Source organism: Hermetia illucens, chromosome 5 (assembly GCF_905115235.1).
Source record: "Hermetia illucens chromosome 5, iHerIll2.2.curated.20191125, whole genome shotgun sequence".
NCBI classification, from domain to species: domain Eukaryota; kingdom Metazoa; phylum Arthropoda; class Insecta; order Diptera; family Stratiomyidae; genus Hermetia; species Hermetia illucens.
In genome coordinates, this window is record NC_051853.1 from 93,378,853 (window position 1) to 93,402,665 (window position 23,813).

Genomic DNA, 23,813 nt, shown 5'->3' on the forward strand with positions numbered 1-23,813 from the left:
AGTTCACTAACTTGATTAGATACTTTATATGGGCACTTCTATTATTATTTCAGCAGAAAAGATGGTAGGTATTGCCACTTTCAGTTCAATGCACTGTTTCCACATGCACTGCGGTTCTAATAAATTCTAGATGAAGATATTACACATATATCACATACCTAACGTTACTTGCATCGATTACTCACAATTTCTTTAGAAACTTCGTGAAAACGTTTGCTTCTAAAATTTTAATGAAATCCACCTGTTGTCACGGAAACGAATTTTCTAACGTCTGACAAAAGCAGGTGGAATAAAAAAGACAGATTAGCCAAATAACCGTGTCAACAAAGCCGGCGAAAGTCTTACTAATTAGTTTGGCTGCTGTTTAGCACACTTTTTGTGCTGCTTTGTCTCAATTAAAAAGAAACGTCGATATAAAACGCTCTTACATATATGTGCATACATGTATGCTTTAAGAATAAATAAAGTGCAGCTGAATGTAAATATCTTAAAACTGCTAGCGGATTTTCAATCAAAAAAGATAGAGTAGTAACCAAGAAAAAGATGATAATAACTCCCAAACGTAGCTACTGAATGATATTAGCGGGTGTCGTTATGCAATCGAATGTGATCTAAGTGTTGTCTAAGTTTTGCACATAGTTAACATGTTCAGCATGGCTATTCGCATGGAAGTCGGTCTTGACAAATGTTGAATCAAAGGCATCTGTGAATACCGAGCCACATGCTGGGCATAGCATTGGTGACTTCCACATTCAAGTTATGAACCAGGCAAAATTAGTCAAGTACTTAGGAATTCTACAGGGAACCCATGCTCGGATTGTTATTTTAGAAGATAATTTGTTACTGGAATTCTTGCGTCGTATGAAGCTAGCACTGACGTATGCATTCGGAATATTGCCGTGTACGAAGATCGATCTAGAAAACGTCCCCCGGCAGATGCGGACTACTATGTTCAAATTCCGAATGCACCATCCAAATTCTGCGTGGAACTAATGAACCTACCACGTGGAATGGGGGTGGAGGGAATTAGGTAACCCCTTTCCATGCCGCTGTTTATAAGACAGATTGCGGGGTTGCCCTTAACTTCAAGGGTCGGCTTTCAACTCTCTCTGGGTGGGATGGAGTACCAAGTAGTACAAAGAACGGGTGGATAAATGGAACTGGAAGGTAAGCACGGTAATAACGTGAATTGTGTCGTGTAGGCAGTATCGATCAACATTTGTTGAACAGAAGGTTGCTTGCTGGGGAAATGCAGGGACCGCGCCAAGCAAGGCCACATAGTTGCCACAGGTGCTTATATAAAGCTCATAACGAAAGAGTGGATGGAGAACGAGCAGTATGGAATACGTAGTTTGGCGATAGAAACAATGAACCATCAGATTTCTGGGTGAACTCTGATAACGCTGCTGCATTCCACGGATAGGCATAATGCTGGGTGTAAGTTGATTAATAAAAGCCTTGAAAGCAAACATTAGCTGGCCACGGTTTGGCTTACCAATATCACTTGCGGACAGCACCGGATAGTTGCAGACAACAAGCCTGGGTTTATAGAACGAGTGACTCCTTCTTGCAGGACACCACTTTACATATATTGATAGATTAAGTTAAAAAATAACTGTACACGATGCGCTTTTGTTTTAATTCTGTTAATATATTTCGAACCTCACGTCGACGGTCTTTAATATAGTAGAAATTAGTAATAAAACCGTTGGTAGCAGAAGACCGGACGATATTCCAGCAAAGTGGTGAAACTTGCAAGTAAGTAAAAGCCGCAGTTTCTACTTAGCGTATTCAACACATATTTAACAGAGCGTGAAGAATAGCCTGCTTCTCTAAGTAAGGAGATGTACCATAACCGCCTAGCTCAATGACAATGGCCAGAAGGTTTTTCGAATTGTGTCCGCTTGTCGAAAGAGAATCGAGGGTTAAATGGACCGCAGATGTATAGGATAGATACCAGGGTAGCATAGGCTGCATGAATCGCGGGGTTTCGTTCCTATACTAAATACGCATGACCCGATTTTAGGTACCAAGTAGCTCCGGTTCGGATCCTAAATACACCAGGGGAGTGTAGTCTGTCTGCCCGACACTTTGTGGAGTAAATGCATTTCACCTCCGTACTCAAAAAAAAGAAAAACCGGGGAGAAGGGGAGTTGATGATATGAATGGATAGTCTAATCGTATGGCCCGGTATGTGAAAATGGATCCATCCCGTCTTTGTGAACGTGGAAGCTTTTCAGCCAACAGCAACGGAAACATTGCGATAGAAGTCGAAGCTCCTTAGGAATCAGGACATGTTCGTTACTGTATCACCAAGAAAGCGGAAATTTCGGCGGAAAGTGGGGCAAGCTGGTCTGATGGGATCCACAATAGATGTTGCAGACTCTTTAATTAGCATGGGTGTTTACATTAGACTACCCTTATGCCTACAAACTAGGATCTTCCCGATTAGCGTTTCTCAAGACATGTTGTTTGCGTTCTGGTGTCAAAATTGTTATAGTCAACCTGCCTGAGATAACTTTGTTCTCAGGACCAAGTTCCGATGTTCTTACAATACCTGTTTAATGGCAAGAGGAGAAGCGTTATAATTGCCTCTGCGGTTAGGGGAGTAGCAAATACAGAAGCTGATTTTATAACTTCAGCTGGCTTCATGACTAAGTAGGGAACGCGCCTACGTTCATGGGCTTAAAAAAAAGAAAGTAACAGACTGAACAATCTACACTTCAAAGTTGTTAGATTTGATTAGAGACTGGCGGGTGTTAGAGTTGCACTCCCAGATCGCACTAAGTCCGACTATTGCAGACAAACATGCTACCAAACAAAGACGGCATCCTAGGAAAATGGATTGGACAGAGTTCAATCAACAATATGGCAATAAAGCGCAGCTTCCTCCCGATTTCGAAAATGCGGGATGAAATTCTGAAAGGCGATTGCCCCATCGGGGCAAATGCTATTATTTACAAAAAGGGGGAAACTGAATTATCTATGCCTTCTAGAAATGAGGGGTATAACCCTGCACCCGCTAGAAGAAGTGAAATAACTGGGAGTTGTTCTAGATAAGGAGCGTTATTGAAACAAACATGTGGAAGTACAGATGAAACGAACTCTCGCGGTTTATGCGCTGTACATGCGGACCTTTGCCTCGGCATAAGGACTTAGGGCTCTTGCGATTTCGGAGAGAACTCTCCACTCAAGACGACAAAGAAGGGGGAAATACCACTCGGATACGGGAAAACTGAGGATAACCAACGATAAGGGTGCTCCTCAATCGCACTATGAATCGCATTCAACCTTTGGCTGGAATCCGTACAAAAAGGCACAGAATGCTTTTGCGAAGAGCCAAACTTGCTTAAGGCAACCTCAAAACTGAACCAGATCCTCGTCAAAGAACGTAGGCAACAGCTAGGTTATCCACGTTTACAGAGCGGGGGGTACATAAAAGTGAAGAAACGGCAAACCATTCGCTTGAAGTGCACTTCCCAGGCAGCATCCGAAATTTCATCTCGCGGTCGACAGGTGCATAAATCTTTCAACCGAGACACTCGAATCTGGCATGCAAATTAGCATCACTAGAGTGAGTAAAATGCGCAGTTAACTCATTCGATAGATGCAAGTCTGCAGATCCGGATTGTATCATTCCTGCGTTAGTAATACAGAGAATGGACGCCCTGCGTTAGCATCTTCGGAATATTAACTGACGCAAAAAGCTTTCCATCGATCAGTCCAACATCTTGTCTACTAAAAGGACTGGAAAGACGAGGAGATCGATTCATGAGGGATATATACATTATTAAGTGGCCACTTTACTATAGGCAGCACGCCCACCAGAAAGGCAAATCCACGGAGGCAGACTCCATGAAATTCGGTAAAGACTGAAAAGACGATATTATGTGCATTCTTGGACATCTAATTCGCCTTGAATTATGTCTCATTCAAGCCAATTGGATCCTCCACATGTTAGAGTCGAGAAAAATCCTCATACTGTTAGGTCAGAAGTCTATTGAGGCAAGGCGTCTTACGGGCTTCTCTCCTCTCTTATGTCCCTGGTAATGGACACCTTGCTATGGCTCTTGAAAGTCAGAAAGGGCTTCGCACAGGCATCTATGGGCGATGTGGCCGTAATAATTATCGGCAAGTTTGCGGACTCAGTATATGACCCCTTCAATGATGCATGTAATCCACAGTTGGTGCTTCCGCAACACATTCACGGTGAACGCTAGGAAGACTGGACTAGAGATATCCACTAGGAAAGTCAGGTGGGCAGCTATACGCTACCTATCTTATCAGGGGCGGAAATCCAGCTGGTACAAACAATCATGTCAAGTCCTGCAGATTGCTCTGGTATTCTAAGACTGCGATAGGTAAGACCTGGGGACTTTCACAACAATCGATTCATTGAATGTACATTTCCATAATAAAATCCATTCTGATGTATGGATACATCGACTTATAACTGAAATTGAACTTTGCAAGTTGCAGGAAGTAGCTGGCGTGCGTAAAAAGACTCAATTGCCAAAGTATTACTGGAGCAATAAGTACAACACCGACCACGGCACTCGAAACTATCCTAAATTTACCCGTTCTCCATTTGGAGGTGAACCGAAAAGCGGCCAACGACACATATGGACGATCATCTGTCCATCTGGGAATTCCATCATAAACATCCGGTGGCTTCGATGCCGACCAATCATATGGTTTCCAGATTCGTCTTTGAAAATACATACTTTGTTGGAATCGACAAACGGCCACAAGCCTTTTCGGATTACAGACCTAATATTCTGCACCGATGGGTAAGCCATGGAAGGCGGATCGATCGCAGGGGTGTTCTCGAGAAATTCGGAACTGGCCCGACCTCTCGGAAAAATCATGACAATATTTCAGGCGGAGATATATGCTATTTCATTGGCAGCAGAAGAATGTTCGCGGTAAACATGGCTGAATCGCACCTTTTCAGTCTGTTTCGACAATTGGGCAACGTTGTCAGCACTAAACAGTATGAGCATATCAAGCCAGTTAGTGGGATGTTGTCACAAGTTTCTAGTGAAACTTGATTGACGAAACGAAATATTCCTAATGCGAGTGCCGGGTACTCAAACATTGCTGGTGATGAGGAAGTTGGCAGATTGGCTCGCCAAGGGTTTGGATCTACAATGGTGGGGCCAGAACCACAGCAGCATGCGTCCCATAAGAAGAAGAAGAACGGGACACTGCTCCTTAAACTACCAAATGTGAAAAAATGGGGTGGTGATTTCGATCATATATATATACAGGAAAAAATACCGTTGGCTCAAAAACAGAATAGAGTTCTACAACAGGAGTCTACCTTTCGAATATTAACGACAGCTTCTCTTGAGAAAATATGTGATGGTTTTTCTGGCTGAAGTATATGGAATCCTTAGGGCAATAATCTGTATAATAGACAAGCGCTTAAAGGGCAGGGGCGTCGCAATCTATGGCGATGGTGAAGATGCACTAAGGCGTGGATGAGTTTTTTATCGCCACGAAAACTATTCAATGTAGAAACCAATTGAACTCTATTTCTAGACTCAATATGGTGGAACCGCTCTGGGTAAATGCTGGCTGCGGTGTAGAGGAAAATTATTTCCTTAATGCCTTAGCAAAAGAAGGTTAAGTTTCCCGCATGTACGGACCAGAGCTAGCAATTGGAGTACAAGCACATTGGCCAAGGCCGCCATCAACAGCAACCAATAAACTTTCAATAATGACAGATTGCAGAGCCCATAACGAAGACGTGCAAAATTATCGTGGACATTCTAACCGGCTAAACGATGATGCGTGCCCATCCTGTAATAAGGAAACAGAATTCACGGAGCATTTTCGATTGGCCTATGAACACTTCAGACATCAGATTTTTGGTGCTCATGTGCTCTCTAATTGCAGCGCATAGCATCACATCCACTAGCTGAAATCGGGCGACACGTAAGCGAATTCGAGATATTCCGCTAGCCGAAGATATCAAAAACAATGGCCCACTATGTTCTCAGAAACTTTGGTCCTTCCAAATTGGTCGCTCTGTGAATATTTTTGATGTTGCCATTACCGCTCCCCTGTACGGAAGATCAAGGTAAAGCTTGGAAAATCAAAAAGAAATTCAACATTTAGACAGGGTGGTCGTAGTTAGTTGTTATCAGCTACCTTTTAAGTAGGTAACATCTTTAACCTTAATTGTTTCGTACTTTATATAGAATGATATTGTATTAGACAAAGTCCGGCTCTAAATATATAATTAATATAAAATTGAAGGTAAAATTGAAGATAAATTTGATTGCATTGCGGTACTCTTGAACATTATTAGTTCCAGTAAAAAAATTGTAACAGGTTGATGTTGCGTAACAAAGACCAAAAGCAAAGCTTTATATTTAGATATGAAAGGTTTTATGTTTTTTCATTAGAATATTGAAGCATTAAATTATTTTTTATTACGACAGATTATCAACTTTAATATAATACTGGCAATTTATGAGTCCAATAAATTTACACAAGGGTAACCCAAATTTCGACATACAATAATTTCGCTAATAAAAACAGAATTGGCACAAAATCGGTATCTTTTTAATTAACTTGTGGAAATTTCCCAAGTCTAAAAGAATATTGTATGTAGTATCTTTGCTTTTAAGGCAAAGGTCCTACATAAAAGCTCAAATAAAGTGTATAACCGGGATCGGTCAAATTTTCGGTGAGTACTTTCCGAGCACTATGCCTGCCCCTTTGCGATCATAAGTAGATTTAGTGTACCACATGAATTATTCGTTGTTATTATTCAGAGAAAGAAAGTTTACATTTCTTTTTCACGTTGCACGTTTCTAAATGAATAGTATTCGACAAAAAAGGCAGATAGTGAATTTAAAAACAATGCAATTTTGTCGATGGTAATTAAGCATCAACTTCTCGATCTCATACTTTAGTAGGAATTCTAAGTCCGATCATGGATGTTTGTATTTGCTTTTATGTTTCCACCCTGTTAGAGCTGCGGAAACGAAGTCAAGTCACATTAAAAATTAAATATTAAAAGCATTGAAAATAAGAAGAAATTGTTGAAAAAAATTATAGCAGAGATTTTCCCAATCCGAAGAAAGTTTATTTGTTTCCACATTTACAATGTTTTGTATAGCCACTCGCCTGCTTCTTCAGTGTTTTTTCAACGCACTGAAGACGCGGACAAGTAGTATGCGAAACAACTAACTTTTACCTGATCAGGAAAATGTCAACTACATTTTCTCCATTTCCTGGGCAAAAGCCATTAGACCTAAAGCTGAACATTCTAAGTGCGAAAGGTTTTGTAGTGTGGATTCAAACCTACACCTACACTTTCTTTATACCGACCGAAAAAATTACTGTGTTGCTCATTGATTGAGAAGTTTACAAAAGTTCGTAATTAAACTCGATAAAAAAAGTTAATGTGTAGTAGTAACTAAATCTGTCTTACAATTTCTCTTCACATCTCTAAGGTAGTAACCCACTCCCAGTAAACTACCTCACCACCTCCAACAACTGTCACTGATCGGACGAAAGTGATCATTTTTTCAGCCCTTCTTTGAGCCTAAATAATTAGAATCTTTTCATTAATTGTAATATGTTATAATAATTTCGGCAGAGTTATCAAATCTCCTGCCAGGGGTTTCAGTTCATGTTGATAAGCGAACGCTCCGTGGATTCGTTCTGAACATTAACAGGTGTACATCCACTGATAGTACATAGTTGGAAATAAAACGCTAACCCGTGGCTACTAATAAAATTTGAAAGAACACCTCGAAAAAGATACTAAATATGGAGGAAGAGAGACTACATTGTTTTAATTCTGTAGTAATTTGAAATGCTAGTTTTTGGAGCAGAACAAAACGGTTCCTGGTCGCTGACGTTTAATAGTGAGAAACTTGAAACATCTAATGCTGGGAGAAAAAGAAATTGAATCCACATGACGTCCTTTTAGGAAGAGTTCCAAGCCCAAGTGTTAGTGACAACAATGTTCCTCAACATTCAATTTGAAGAGATGGATAATCCAACAAAACAAATCATTACACAGGTCTGCAATGAAAAAACTGTTGATGTGCGGAAAAATGTCTTGGACGTCAGGATTTTTCGTAAAATGTAAATTCACATTTGGCCCTTTTTTCCTTATTTAAGCCATGAGAAATTGTAGTATTTTCATATTTATGAAACACATTTTCTGAATGAAGTCTAACCATAAGTAAATAATAATAGAGAAATACTAGTAAGCTTTTCTAACTTCATATTATGATAGGGATGCAAGGTACCGAATCCGGTATCAGATAAAGATGTGAGTTTGTACACATAACATGCTTACTACATATAAGCTGCCGACTACTTTTTGTCAAAAAGGTTCTCCGTCAGCTATTCGTCCTCTTCCCCATGATGCAGAAACACCGATGCCGGAGCCCTCTGCGACGTTAAGAGAGATACCAAATTCAGATGAGGATGAAGTACAACCTAAAGTCGATTAGGACTCAAGCTCCGAATGATACTAGACCAAAAATTATTTAATGAGAGATCTAGATCTTCCCAATGATGCTGCTGAGTTGCTTGGATAACGAGTCAAAAGCTAAAGCTTATTATTATCTAGAGTGCATTTTTGCTGGTTCAGACATCGTGGAAATCTTCTTTATTGATTCAACGCAGCGCAACTTAAAAACAGTTTTACTCCATAACGGTGGTTTCTATGGTTCTATTTCTGTTATACATTCTGTATTCTTGAATGAGACCTATGAGACATAGGATGTGATTCCTTAAAAATTCAAATATGAAGATCACGGTTGGCAAATGTGCGGCGATTTAAAGATCATCTATATATATGCTGCTTCAGCTGGTTACACCAAATTTTCTTGTTTTTGATGTCTATAGGGCAGTCGAGACCGAAAAAATTACTGGTCGATTGAGATTCGGGAGCCAAGGGCGCTTGAGGTTAGGCACAACAATATTCTGTGAGAAAACTTGGCACCTTCAGAAAATTGCTCTTTCCTACCCTTCATATTAAGCTCGGCAATATGAAACGGTTGTACTTGGCTAATAATTTTCTAAGTATCTCGGAGGCGAAATTGAAGGAAGGGTATGTTTGTTAGGTCAAATATCAGAAGACTTCTAGCAGATCAGGAGTTTGGCAACATTATGATAGATCTCCAGAAACAAGGATGGGTTGCATTTACGGATGTTGTAGAGAAATTTTTCGATAACAGTAAAGATCCTGATTGCAAAAATATAGTCACAAGAATGCTTAAGTCTTTTCAAGCCTTGAGTTGCCTCACGAACCTAAGGGTACATTTTCTCCTTTTGAAACAAAATGCAGACCTGTGTTATCCATGCAACAAAACATTAATATTTGATAAGGTGGATTGTCCTATATAAATCTATATATCCAAGTCTCCATTGCGAAGTTGCGTGAGAAATGTGAGGTGAGGTTTATCTAAATTAAGGCAGGCAAGAATGAAAGAATGGATAAGAAAACCGAAAAAGCGGGAAAAGCTTCTGCAGGCAAGAATTGGATACTGCTCACAAAGCTGCGTAAGCAGAAACCACCTGGAGATGGAAGATAGATTTCATTTAGCCATGTATCTGGACTCCACCTCCACTCTCTATCATCTCTGTGGACATATTGGCTATAAGAAGCTGTCGCGATTGTCGAAATTCCATTCAAACCTCTCACATTGACTACCAGGACCAGACCCGAGTGGTAAGTAAGCACATTTGAATGGTTGATGAGGCAAGGAATGCTTCCCTCCCAGAGAAAGAAGCAGAATTTAGAATACTATCGGTTCGAAAGAAAATGTACAAGAGATAGCAACGATGATGAAATAATCATGAAAAATGGATGGAGAGGAAGAATTACATTACAAGCTGGTACAATTAGTTATGGGGGACGATAGTTAGTACTTCCATTACTTTAGATTTCACAAACCTCTTGAGACTCCCGAATGCCTCGCTATACAGAAGAAGGCGGAAAATATTATGTTCCATTTATCTATTTTCATGGAAGAAGGAAAGATATCAACGGACGTCTTGAAAGTAGATATCAGACCTAACAATCCCTAAAGGTCATTTTTATGTAGGAGGTAATTGGAATCGTGGTAAACACCAAATAGTGGCAATTCAAAAGAAACTCAACTTGCTGAAATGGACCAAATCCCCCGCCAGGAATTAGTACTTCTCGTAGGGATATGCAAAAAAGCAGGTATGTTTTGAGTGGATGTGAATTTCAGACATTGGTGTAATCTGGCGTGAGGCAAACTTTACTTAGGCCTTTCGTGATAAACTATATTTTATACTTGAGAGAGCTTTCTTATGAATTTTCAAAATAGAGAGAGTACACAGCATAGTACTAATTTATTTAACTAGATAACTTTTTTCGAGCCAAAAAAAGAATGAGATTTATTTTGAATCCGAGGTGTATTATAGTAATTTTTTTCCAATGTTTTAGTTGGTTGGATCCTAAGCTATTCCACTTTATCGTGCTTACATTTATAGATTAAAAAGTATTTCTTCATCTTTCTAAATTGATACCCTATTTGATCACTTTCGTATAATGATTGAAGGAGTTCTTAGGCTAAATCCACTTGATGAAATGAGGTTACATTTTTTCCCACTTTTATAGTACACCGGCAGCTGTATTGTGGCATGAAATTTATGAAAGAAATATTGCATTTAAAAAAAATTAACAGTCGAACCCTAATGCGAAAACTTCAAATCGGCGACAACCACATTAACTCCTCACATCTGCGGAAAAGGTAAACCGAAACGGCAGGGCCAGTAAAGTCGACGGATGCGTCTTCAATGCCAACACGAATTCATCCGGTTACGATACTGAGCAGCGCTGTCAGTTTAGCGAGAAACTCTTCCTAACGGTAAAGTTTATCCGTTTATACATATCTCAGTATATACAGCGGTTAAACTTTGCAGACAAAAACACGAACGATTCGGTCAGGTAGTACTGCTCATCATCAGGAGCGTAGATAGAGTGCCATGTTTTCCAAATAAATTTGCACCATTGTAAAGTAATCACTGCTAATTAGGCACAAATCAGTTGTTGAACTAATGGCTGCAAGACCTTTGTTCACCACATGCATCTTGAAAAAGGAAGAGATGAGTGGAATCTATAAGGTCCACTGCCCAGAATGTGAAAAAGTATAATGACCACTAGATTCGAGGAACACCTAAGAGAGTACAACAAAAGAAAAAGCGACGATCCTCGAAACATCAAGTCTACGGTTGCAAGGGTGGAAGAGGGACATGCCCCAACGATGGACAATGTGGATGTTATAAAGCAGGTGCGGAAACCCCACCTCTTAGATACAGCAGAAAGCATATACATCATCAACGCAGGGAGGCAGGTAACCCTAAATCACGACGAAGGAAACTGTGCAACGACCCTGGTGAAAAAGCTATGCCGCAGGTAATAAAAATAAAAAGATTTGGGAAATATGGGTAGGATTAGTAAATTAATCATAGCGGCACGAGGTATCCGAAACGATCGTATGCAGGAAAAAATACTACTACTACTAAATAAATATGGACATTAATTTCAACTTAACCTTGGGTTATTGCTTGGAAAATCAAGGGCCTAAAATTCTAATATTGTGGCACCAATTGAAGTGCTCGACGTCGGTTCCCCATGGGGATTTTAAAAAACCTCCAGACTGTTTTGGTAAACAGCCTTTGTAATGGCGACAACACAACGACTAAGCAAACCGTAAAAAGTCAGCAGGGAGGTAAGGTGTTCTGCTTATTTTCCCCATGACGGAACATTCATTGGAGCTATCCAATATGCCAAAAGTAAGGACGTGGAGGTAATAGTAGAATGCGATTGTAACGCTGACTATATATACTGAGGAAGTTTCAATATCAACATGACAGGACCGAAACTATTAAAGAATCTGGTAGAAACTAAACTCCAAATACTCAACTTAGGTCCTGAACTTAATTTCCACAATTAGGTTAGCTGGGCACATTGCGTTGGCCTGACATGGTGGTTTTCCTCGGAGAATAGAGTAACAACCGATATTACGCTTTCCGATCATAAGCGTATTTACTTCGTCCTCAATTTGAGGAATACAAATTGGGAGACGTACAAAATAGGGTTAGGCGCCCGACTTATCATCCTTACGAAGCGCATCAAATCCATTCCTGGAACTGAAAAAACAATCCAGATCATCATAACCAGCACAGTAGGAGCAAAGTTGAATTGAATCTTTGAGGGTTATAGAAGCAGAGGAAACACAGAAAGTGATTAAGAAACAGAAAACCAGTCTCAGGTCAGGACCGATAAGGGTGCCATTAATTTTGCATCATTCGTGGCGATTTGTTGCGTGGAAGACAGCATGAAACCGATCCGCTGTTAATCAGTTGAATCCTTCACATGCTGAACTAAAGTCTATGAGGCAGGATGTCTCAATATTAGAATTTGTGCGGGTTGCTTTGGTGCTGGCAACAAGATCTGAGGACATTGGATTTATACATCCATAATAAAACTCATTGTAATGCCAGTATCTGGTGGCCGAGACTGAATTTGGCTAACTGCTGGGAGCGGATGGCGCAAATTCAATGGCTCGGTTGCTTGAGTATTATACCGACTGCGGCACATCAATCTGTCCTTAATCCACTCCCAATCATTTGGAAGTAAAATGGAAACCCGCTTGCGACGCACCGTTGCCATGCCTGCCAATCATATGATTGAAATATGAATGAAATGACATAGTCTGTCGTCATCATTAGAAGAGGCGAATGTGGTGACCACGAGTCCTTTCCTTGGCAGCAGAAGAATGTTTGCGACAAAAATCACACTATTCAAATCTGCGCCGATAGTTGGGCAATATAATCAGCATTAAAGAGCAACTACATGTTAATTCTAACATTAAGCTAATTGGAGTGGAGTTGCCACCTGGTGCGGTGGAAACTTGACCGACTGAGCAGAAAATTGCTGACCTGAGTGCCAAGCATTCTAATATTGCAGGAAATGAAAAAGCCGACTGAATGGCCCACCAACGATTTGGATCCACAATGGTGAGGCCAGAGCCATCATTTGGCATCCAGCCATCCACTGTCAAGTTTACTCTGAAGAGTGAAATTTGAGTGAATTACGCGGTCGTACATACAAATTATAGTTTCTGCTGGCAGGCTGCGAAAATCTTGGGGAAAGAAAACGGGGCTTCTAGCATTTTTATTATCGGCTATATGTAGCTAGTGCGAGGAAGAGGAGTAGATGGCTCTGAACTTCATATGCAGCAGTGATTATCCTTCAAAAAAACCTAGATAAGTAAGATTTTCTGCAGGAATCTGTGCACCCTCGACCTCTGGACGATCTTTTCAGATTCAAGAGCCTGACGAAAAGCGTGAGTGTTTGGAGCTGCGCCACTGCCTACCAAAGATGAGTTAAACTTGGAACGCATAGAGTTTTATTTAAAATAAAATACCATATATACTCCGAAGTTTCTTATTCAATTTTGTAAAATGTAATTAGATTTAAAGCTGGATGATAGTATTAAATCAAAGTGAAATGAACTTCTCACGGAAATTCAAAAAACCTATCTAAAACGAAACTTCGAACTGATCTAATCAATTAATTAAAATGGAAATAGTGATTCTAAAAAACAGGGAAATTTAAAGGAAATGAACACCTTTTGGTTTTTAGAAAACACAATCGAATTTTATGGTAGAAAATCTTTTTCTTGCCCTTGAAACTCAGTATCCGAAACTTATTACGTTCATCCGATACGATAAAAAACTTTCCAGATCTCTAAGCAAATGGTACAATTTTGGTTTATTTTTCTCAGGAAAAGCCAATAATGAACCATTTCCAATTATGAAGCACCGGCTTTTGTGACATGGAGCATGAATTGATCATTCTCTTTCACCACTATATCCACGTTATGGTTTATCCATTAAAGTTCAAAGATGAAGCAAAACGACAGCCAGTCGGGTAATAATTTTGGATATTTGTGGCATAGTATGTATATGACATGCTTTTGCATTCTCTTTACTGAATGAAACAAAAATCCAAAAAGTTTCTACTATCTGCTATGATTCGACCCGTTTCGCTAAAGATATGTACGTAAGATGCAACACTTATGGCAGTGTGAGGCTATTAACATGGCATCTGTTCCGCAAATGGAATTCAATCGTTATCAACTTTATTGCTCGATTCTTTTTGTCACGATATATGTTTGTGCATATGTATGTACATATATAAAACTTCGAATCTGTGTGTTTTTGAATCCACTAAGGCTGCTTATTGATAAATTCTGAATGTATGTAATTTTTATATCATTAGTTATTCTCAAATGTGGACAATTTTCCCTCATTCCTAAGAAATAACAAGTCTCAGTTCAGCATAATATAATATTTAGGCAATATTACTTTTCACCATTTTCATGCAGTAGGAACTATGTTCATAATTTTGTGTCTGGGTATATGAGACTTCTACAAATAAATTAGACGCTCGATAAATACTTGGTGAACTGCATAAATCCCCTTCAAAGAAAAGATATTTTGAGGATATTGACCAACTATCCACGATATATAGAGTTACACTACCGCAAAGTCGGAGTGAGAGTTTGCCACCGTCGACGGCTTCGATATAAAGGATAAAACTTCTCAGTCAATACATTAAAGGTTATTTAGATTAGTGATATTCTGCGTGATAGAAACAATCTGAACAATATATCAGTGGAGCAAATGTTTGATTTGATCACTGCATTGGGAGTCACTGACTATTTCAAGCAACCACCAGTGCGAAGTGCCAATACAAGTTATTAATAACTATCAAAAACGAGTGCTTTCACTAAGTAGCAGTGTGTTTTGTAATTTGTATAGGGCAAGTCCTGAATTACGAACAACAAAATACACCCAGATGTACTGAAATAGTAAACTAACGCGAACAGAATAAGTTCAAAGATCAATTATAGAACGTCTGGATACGCCTTTTATAGGATATGCAGAAGAAAGAATACGCATTAAAGTTTTGGACTTGATACGTTGGGAAGTAAGTTTTTCTAGTGGTCTATCGGGATATTTAGATAAAATACCAGAAGGTACACCAAAGACATCATTGGATTCCGTAGATAGTACACACTTCACCAAATATTTGTATGCTTACGGATTAGAAATGAGCCAGGAAAGATGCGTGGCTTAAGCGTCGAACACAACCATTTTCACATTATCCCCGTTTGTGCCAACAACAACGGAAACTACAAATGCCCCTCCAGGAGGAACCCTTTCATTAGCGTAAATATGGGGCCTACTCGAATTCAAAATAAGCTCTCGGCGAGTTCGGGACTATTAACTAGTACCATGTCTTTGCATATAGTATTTACCTCTTCAGAAATGATCAACTAGTACCGACCGACACTGAACTGATAGGATGGGAAGAACTTGTTGCTGCTTGGGAGCAAACGGTACGAGCGGAAAATAGCCGGTATCACTCGATCCGTAAACAACGTTGGCGATGATATAGAAATTGACCCAGCATTTGTTAACGCAAATTATCGCGAATAGGCTAAGACCTGTTCCAGCGGAAATCCAAGGTATGCAAAGTCGACACATAATTCAGTTTTATAATACTTACAGATAATGCTATATGGTGCTACTGTTCTCTAATCTCCGCTGCAGACCCAAAGAAATGATCACTACTTACAAGTTACCTTTTAAAACCTCAGAAAGGATATAAACATTGACAAATATACACTAATCTGGCGGGAAAGGAGCCACTCTTTACAACTTTTATCCGATATGGAATGATTTGCTAAAATTTTGATTTCTTGATCAATCAATCAAGTAGCACTTCTAAAATTCACTTGTGAACCTATTGGGCAAGTGTCTAATGAAGACCGATGCCAATGTGTTGTTGGCTATCTGCCTTAACTATAGACAACTTGAAATGAAGCACCTAACAAACGTGAAATAAACCTAACTACGTGAGTTCCTCTATTGGCACGATTAAGATGATATTGGGAAGAGATCCTTATACCGTTCGAGTAGAACACAACTGGATATTTATATTAAACAACAAGGAGCTCCCTTTTAAAAAGATATAGACAATAAACCTATATTATTCATTTTTGAAACATACACATGTACGTATTGTATTAGAGATTAGTTACATTAGAAGTTTCCTTTTTTTTCTTCAGCCTTTGTCCCGTTCACAAGCGCGGTCGGCTTCGCCATTTTTCTCTATCGAATGCCTGATCTGGGTGCAATCTCGAGGCTTTCAAATCCCCATCCAGCGTATCAAGCCACCGTTGCTTAGGTCTGCCCTTTGGTCGTTTACCATCGACGACGATGTTCAGACCAATCTTGGCAAGGGAATTCTCGTTTGCACGAATTGCGTGACCATACCATCGAAGACGCCTCTCTCGCAACTTTTCCACGATCGGTGCAACCCCATAACGATCGCGGATATCCTCATTTCGGATGTGATCCAAACGTGTGACGCCACTAGTCCAACGTAGCATCTTCGTCTCCATTACCGCAAGACGCCGTTCATTGTCTTTTATGGTCGGCCAACACTCAGAACAATAGAGAGCGACTGGATGGACGACATTGCGGTAAATTTTAGATTTGAGACGTTCGTTGATACGTCGATCACAAAGGACACCAGTTGTGGAACGCCACTTCATCCAGGTTGCGTTAATGCGTGAAGCAATTTCATAACGCAGTTCTCCATTGGCTGATAGCGTTGACCCGAGGTATTTAAATCGCTCAGTTCTGGGCAGATCACTGCCGCTGATAATGATTGTGCCTGTTTCATGGGGATCGGTCGTCAAAAATTCAGTTTTGTTTAAATTCAATCTGAGACCGTGTTGCATGAGGCGATCATTCCATTTTTGAACAAGTTGCTCGAGATCCTTTTTGCTATCAGATGGTAGGAAACCATCATCTGCATAAAGCAGTGTGTAGGGCGCTGAACGTTGGATATCCTGTGTGACGGTGTCCATAACAAAGACAAAGAGGAGTGGTGAGAGGGCACTTGATGAACACCAACAAAGACACGAAGCAGTTTTGATACAAACCAAAACACAGCGGCGGGCTCATTCGAAAACATTTGTTGTTCTCCAACGAGAATAGTAAGTATGCAGTTGCTTCCCGAAGTTTTACAAACATGGTAGCTTCTATGATCTAATTTGCTTGAACATCTGTCCATGTTTTATTAAGATGAGCGTTAATTAGAAGTAATATAATTTAGCGGGGAGAAACACTATAAAATACACACTTGATTGCATATAGGTATCTACTTGCCACAAGGAATGGAGTGATCTCTGTGACTCGACGCAAGAAGAGAAAATGCATAAAAAAAATAAACAAAAATAAAAGAAAGTTTATAACGAAGCGACAGTAGTTAAAGAACGAAGGCGAGGCAACACCTCTACTACCAAACTCTATTTCAACCCCACATAGTGATCGCTGGGAGTTCTATTTTAATCAGTACAGGCAAATGAAGTCGAATCTCCCGCGCTTGAAAATGGGACAAATCTTCTATGAGTCAGTGTGCCATGTTTGGAGATTTTAATAACCAAGTAGGGACTGGGCCCGTATTCTGGGAACACGTCGGTCCACTTAGCTTGCATAATGCTGCTGCTTGTATACTATTGATTACGAACTGAGGATTATTCAATTAGTAGTGTCACACAAAATAATAATTAGAAGTATCTGATTCACGCGGAAAACCATCCACAGACAAACGTGACCTCTCCAGGCGAGACCGAGCGTTATCAACTCTCAGCATTGATGAATATAAGAACATGTAGGGAGAAAATTGAGATTCTGATCACTATCTCATTGACATGGTGCTCCGAGCTTGAATAATAATACCAATCTGGCAGTCAGGTGACAGTGAAGAATGAGACTATACATAACAAAGTCCTTCGTTACACCTACAAGGGGAAAATGGATGTCGCAATAAAGCAACCGAAGAAACACGAACTCATCGAGCGGAAAAATGGCATCAGAGGCAGAAAAAGGAAGCCTGGCAAAAAGTGTGTGAAGCGGAGAAGTGCAGGGATTGCACACGAGGCGCCTAAATTTTACCAACAAGTTAGCAATGTGAAGTCATATACTCCTTGATGCTTATCCTATTGAGACAAAGCGGGATGGATGGGTTGAGTACTTTGTTAAACTGCTTAACAACCAGAATATTGGCTAGTTCGACATCCTGCCTATTGACGACGACGGACACCAAACGGTTCATCAACTTAAGCTTAGGATTGCAAATCAAAGGATCATGATTGGCTGCGAGGCATTATCTGCCCCATACATTAAAAGGCAAATGGGGAACTCTCTGTGGTAACCGATGGAAAATGGCCGTCAGTTGCACAATCTCTTCATCGACTTCTAGGCCGCCTATGATAGCATAACCAGGGTAAAACTGTACACGGCCATGACAGAATTCGGTATCCCTACGAAATTGATAAGATTGACTAGGTTGACCCTGACCAATGTGCGAGGCCAGATAAAAGCAGCAGCATCACTCTCAAGACCATTCGACATCAACGACGCTCTATGATAAGGAGATGCCCTATCATGCGTCCTCTTCAACCTGGCCCTGGAGAAAGTGATCCGTGATGCTGAGGTAAATGCGAGAGGTACGATCCTCTTTAAGTCCACCTAGGAGACTATAACTTTGAGACCGTCGATAATTTCTCCTATCTAGGGTCGAGAATTACAACCGATAACAGCTACAATGATGAAATCCACGCACGGTTGTTGGCAGGCAACATAGCCTATTTCAGCTTACAAAAACTGTTCCGGTCGAAACGTCTTACCATAGGGTCAAAGCTCTTACTGTACAAGAAACTGATCTTGCCAGTCCTCATGCATTCCTCGGAAACTTGGGTTCTTAGCAAGAAAAATTGCGAACTCTAGGCCGCGTACGAGAGAAGAATCCTCAGAAGAATTGTTGGCTCCTTACGTGAGGAAGGACGATTCTGTAGCCTATACAATGACGAAATCTATGAGCGATACCATGACCGTCCGGTTGTGGATAAAATCTGGCTGAATAGGTTACGATGGGCGGGTCACTTAATCCGTATCGATGAGGATGATTCCACCCGGAAAGTTTATAAGGGCGATATCTAAGGTAGAAAAAGAAGTCGAGGGAGATCCTGCCTGAGATGGAGCGATGACGTAGGTCAGGACGCCAGACAGTTTTTAGGGATATCGATTTGTTGGACCTTGGCGCAAAACCGGAATGTTTGGAGTTCCTTATTAAGGTAGGCCTAAACCGGATACCGGTTGTTACGCCGTTGATGATGATGATTCTCGAAGACAAACCGACTTCATCATAACTTCAGAATATAATAACGATCTAGGCGATCTCTAGGTGACTTGCCAGTATATAGTTACTACGGTATACGAAGTACCACAATAGGCGAATTCAAGTCAAAAGCGTAAGAGCTAAGCGGTGGATGCAAGAGACCACACTCCTAGAACAAAATCTGGTAATTTTAAAGTATGGGTCAGTCGAGAATAGAAAATCAGTGGTCGTATTACTTAAAGTTTCTTCTTATCTGCATACTTTAGTCGCTAAGACTTCATATGATACTAACTTTCCAAACAGCGAAATGATGTCAGTAGTAGTGTAGTGTAGTGACGCAATAGCTAAGGAACGTCAGCGAGGACCTAGTGCATGGTGATTGTGATCCTATAGTCTCAAAAAAAAAGTAGTAGTAGCATGTATATGAAATAAATCGGTCCGGAAAGATAATTGTGAAATGAACAATAAACAGGTTTGACAAAAGATATATTGCTGCAAAATATATTGTTGATCTGAATCAAAAATGATAAGGCTTCACGATCGACAAAGAGTCATGGCATGCATGTGACACGTTTATGAAAAAAATTAAGGTGTAGAAATGAGTATCGAATTTCCTGTGGAACCAATCCCAAATACAAAGCCAGTAAAATAGAAACTGACCTTTGCACAAGCAGCCAAGCGGGGTGGGGCTGATACTTTAAACAACTGTATAGAGAAGCTGACTCGACCTCAGGCGTGATGCATAAAAAACGGCAGTATCAAAAGTCAAAGGAGCCACATTATTTGCTCTAACTTACTGCACAAAATATTACCAAATCGTTTTCCGCAAAATACGAGTGCTTCTTGTTTCTTTATGTATCATCAAATTTCCGCTGATGACTGCGAAAGCGGAACTACAATTTGGCAAAACGTATCCGGGAATAAAACGATTGACCTGGAAGTATCTCAAACAAATTTCCACTATATTATTATTGCAACTAGATAGTGCCAATACCTTTCGATCAATCACTTACGGTGTGTTTTAAAGGAAACAAAAACGGAAACTAGCACCCGTTCACAGACTGAGTAATATTTGGGTGAATCGAAAAGGAAAGTGGTCTCTATAAAGATTATTTCGGATTTCTACAGTCGAAACGTAAAATGTGGTCAGCCAAATGACTAATGTAGCTAACTATGCACAAAATACTTTCAATGTCGTGAGATGATTTTACTTTGGATCCTAGTCAAATTAACCGGGCAAAGTACCTAACCCATATCATTACCGAATTTCTTATCGAGAGTCTGTCATTCCTGCGGTTTAAAGGAAGGTATTATATCGAAGAACAGGCGGGTCAGCACTATTGGTATGGCAATTGCTTTGTGCCTGTCTTTGATAATAAGTCCTAACACAAAATGTAACACTTACAAACGAAGAACAGCGCGATAAGAAGATAAGGTGCAACGAATTAAAAGAAGCTGCTTCACAAAAGAACACAGAACATATCGGATATCGCTAGATAGATCGAAAAAGGCTCTCACCTAACGCAGTTTTCGAGCATACATGAAGATTGTCAACTCATCATGACAATTCATCACTTGACAAAACTACCCAAACTTGTTGGAGGAAGCGACAAATGTCTTATTAGGCAAGGGTTGCTCTTCAAAAACGCGAAACGGATTTAATGCTGTGGATAAAACTCGAAAGCAGGATAACGTCAATCCAGAAGGAAGAGATCTGTCGGAAAAAAAAGGAAGGAAAAAAGGAGGAATTCAAGCATGAGCACGAACACCAGATAAAACCTGATCTAGCTCTGCCGTATAATATCATACTCCTATGCGCATTTCGGGGGAAAGGAAAGGAGTCTCATATAACTAACTAGCAGCAGTGATTAGTACATAGCCTTTACAATTTCAACCACCCAAAAAAATCAGTAACCCGATTTAAAAAACCTAAAAGGAGACTGCATAATGCCCTGTGCTCCACAAAGAGGTAAACAGGAGATACACATATAAATGAATTGGTGTATCTAGAGCAAGCTGTTTGCAAATCGTGATGCCAGCACAAAAAGTAACACGGGATTTCCATTTCTGTAATAGACTTGGATTTCAACTAAAAGCCCAACCTGCTCAACTTTCATCTTTTGGCTCATTGAGCTCCAAGATACAGGAAGCACTACTTAATTCCCATAATAGTTTGCCCTTTAGTCTTAACTGAATTATTAGGTAAAACACGACATATAAGCGAATTTGGTAAAAGATGAAGATCACGGTAACTGTTATGTATGGTTTCTGCCAAATGATGATGAAAATGGTAGTGCTTCTCCTCGCATAAAACGCCGATCCGTGGTAATGGATTATGAAACACATATTAACCATACAATAACCTCTAGTATCGCTTATTTCCTTGATGTGCAATCACCCCGCCGCATCCGCAAATATTGTATTATATTTCTTATTGTCACAGAACGAGATCACTCGCATGCAATCTACATATAAATGCATATGCATATGTAGACCAATTAAAGCTGCAACGCAACAATTGATATTATTACTAGTCAGTGAGCCAAGAAAAAAAACCGGTAAGACACTCTGGTAAAAGAAGCTGATTGTAAGACGTGCACAACACTTCCAGGTATTTGTTTCGATTTAATTCGTAACAGTCTTTATAATTAATAATAGAAAAAAGTAAAATTTGGGGCGCAAATTATAAGAAATATGGTTTTATTTGTTATTGCCCGCAAGAGAGAAACATCAGCCAAACCATCCGTTGAAGTTATATAAATTGTATTCCGCACGTACGGCTTTCACTAATAACAACTTCGACAACGATATGAAAGTAAAAGTTTTAAACTGACTCAGAAACGTCGTTGCTGATGGAATTGGACTTATGAGGTTTTCCCATAAATGTCGCGTTTGAGTATCTTTTGGGCGATCTCGAACTCGGAATTTGTGGTTCAGTACTAAATCAAAATTAATAAGCAATTTAATATGATTGAGACGTTCAACGCAGCTCGTGACGTTATGACTAATTAGATAAGCTAAGGCAAGGGAAGATAAATTAGGAGAGTGCATGTTCTGAAAACATGCATTTATGTCCTCATTCATCCCGGATTTCGAACGAATCTAACATTCATGAATTAGATGACATCCGCTAACTAAGCGTTTGAATTGAATGAATTGTTTGATCACTTCTTCATTATTACCTTCATCTTTTGCAGCGTGGATCAAAACTAGTATTCCGAAAAAGGTCCTTCTTTCACTTAAACTAAAACAAAAATCCGGGAATGCACTTATTCGCGTTCGAATTTTCAATACTGGATCTTTTTTGGGTTAGCACTGGTCACTTTTCGCGGTATTAGAAAAGTATTGTCCGAAAGTGTAAACCCGCGACTACGTTATACACTCTCTCTTACAATTCACCGAACGATCTATAGATACTAGATACTTGTAAAGAAAATCAGCGGATCGATGAGTGCGGCGACTATGACTTACGCTAGTCCACTAACGTTTGTAACGTTCGAAAAATTTCTTTTCAGTTTTAAGCGAGATGACATACCTAAATGACTTCGCAGCACGGCAGAGTACGACCAAAGTCTTACTATCCCCACATCCCCAACAAGAAGATCTTGGAGCGGAGAAAGGTCCCCACCGTTTACGAATGGTATCATCAACAATTCGAATTGCTGCATCATCGTTACAGATAATGCATGGTGTTACGCTACAACGAATCTTTCAAGTCTTTTGTACACTCACGGGGCGAAGCTGGTGATAGATGGAATGGATTTGTGTGACTTTTTAGATGTTAGCGAGATTGCAAGATTGGTAATCTATGTTAATTGTTTCGTGCATTCGATTGGAATAACTTTTTGTAAATTTGCAATTAATACGTAAATCATGGAAGATAGAGGTGTCCAAATTAATGCACGCGGACAGTTTTTTCAGAAACATGAGGTCAACTACCTTCCAAATATAGACAATTAAAACTGAAAAATTATGAAACTGGAGGCTTAGCTTTATATGATGAATAAATGCATCTTTATACATAAGATGATGAATATCTTCAAAAATTGGGCTCTATTAAACATTTATTTATTATTGCCAATACAATACAAGCGATATGCGCACCACATCGGATTACTACAAATTTCAAATTTAGATGTAGACTTTGATAATAGATTAAATAAAGGACACAGTGTATTTACTTGATACAATAACCAAGTTTTCAGGCATATTTATTTAAAACGTTGAAGATAACGGACCTCAATTGGGGAGATTAATTTTGTGATGGTGTTCAAATATCCGCTTAATATCATAATAATAAGATATTCTTAAGGCAAAAACACAGTGGCTAGTGGTCAACTTCATATTGACAAAAAATGTCGCTAAATCCTTGATTTTATTCGATTTAAAGAAGAAAAACTAAAAACAAGCTTCTAAATTAGGGATTGTCCCGTACATGTAACCGATGTGTCCCCAGTTACATTTGCAATTCAAAGCATTAACTAAAATTAAAATCTCTCCGATGTTATTCAGTATCCTACCACAAAGCCGACTTTACCGC

At 39.7% G+C, this 23,813-nt stretch overlaps 1 protein-coding gene across 2 annotated transcripts in view; it reads right to left on the reverse strand.

Moving 5' to 3' along the window:
- The window catches only part of LOC119658083, a 55,801-nt gene extending 33,009 nt beyond the window's left edge, over positions 1-22,792 (reverse strand). For both annotated transcript variants that reach the window (XM_038065345.1, XM_038065346.1), the window contains exon 1: positions 22,456-22,792. In XM_038065345.1, the coding sequence (XP_037921273.1) occupies positions 22,456-22,461 (6 nt within the window). In that variant the 5' untranslated portion in view covers positions 22,462-22,792. The remainder of the gene's footprint in view (positions 1-22,455) is intronic.
- Between the last annotated feature and the right edge of the window lie 1,021 nt (positions 22,793-23,813).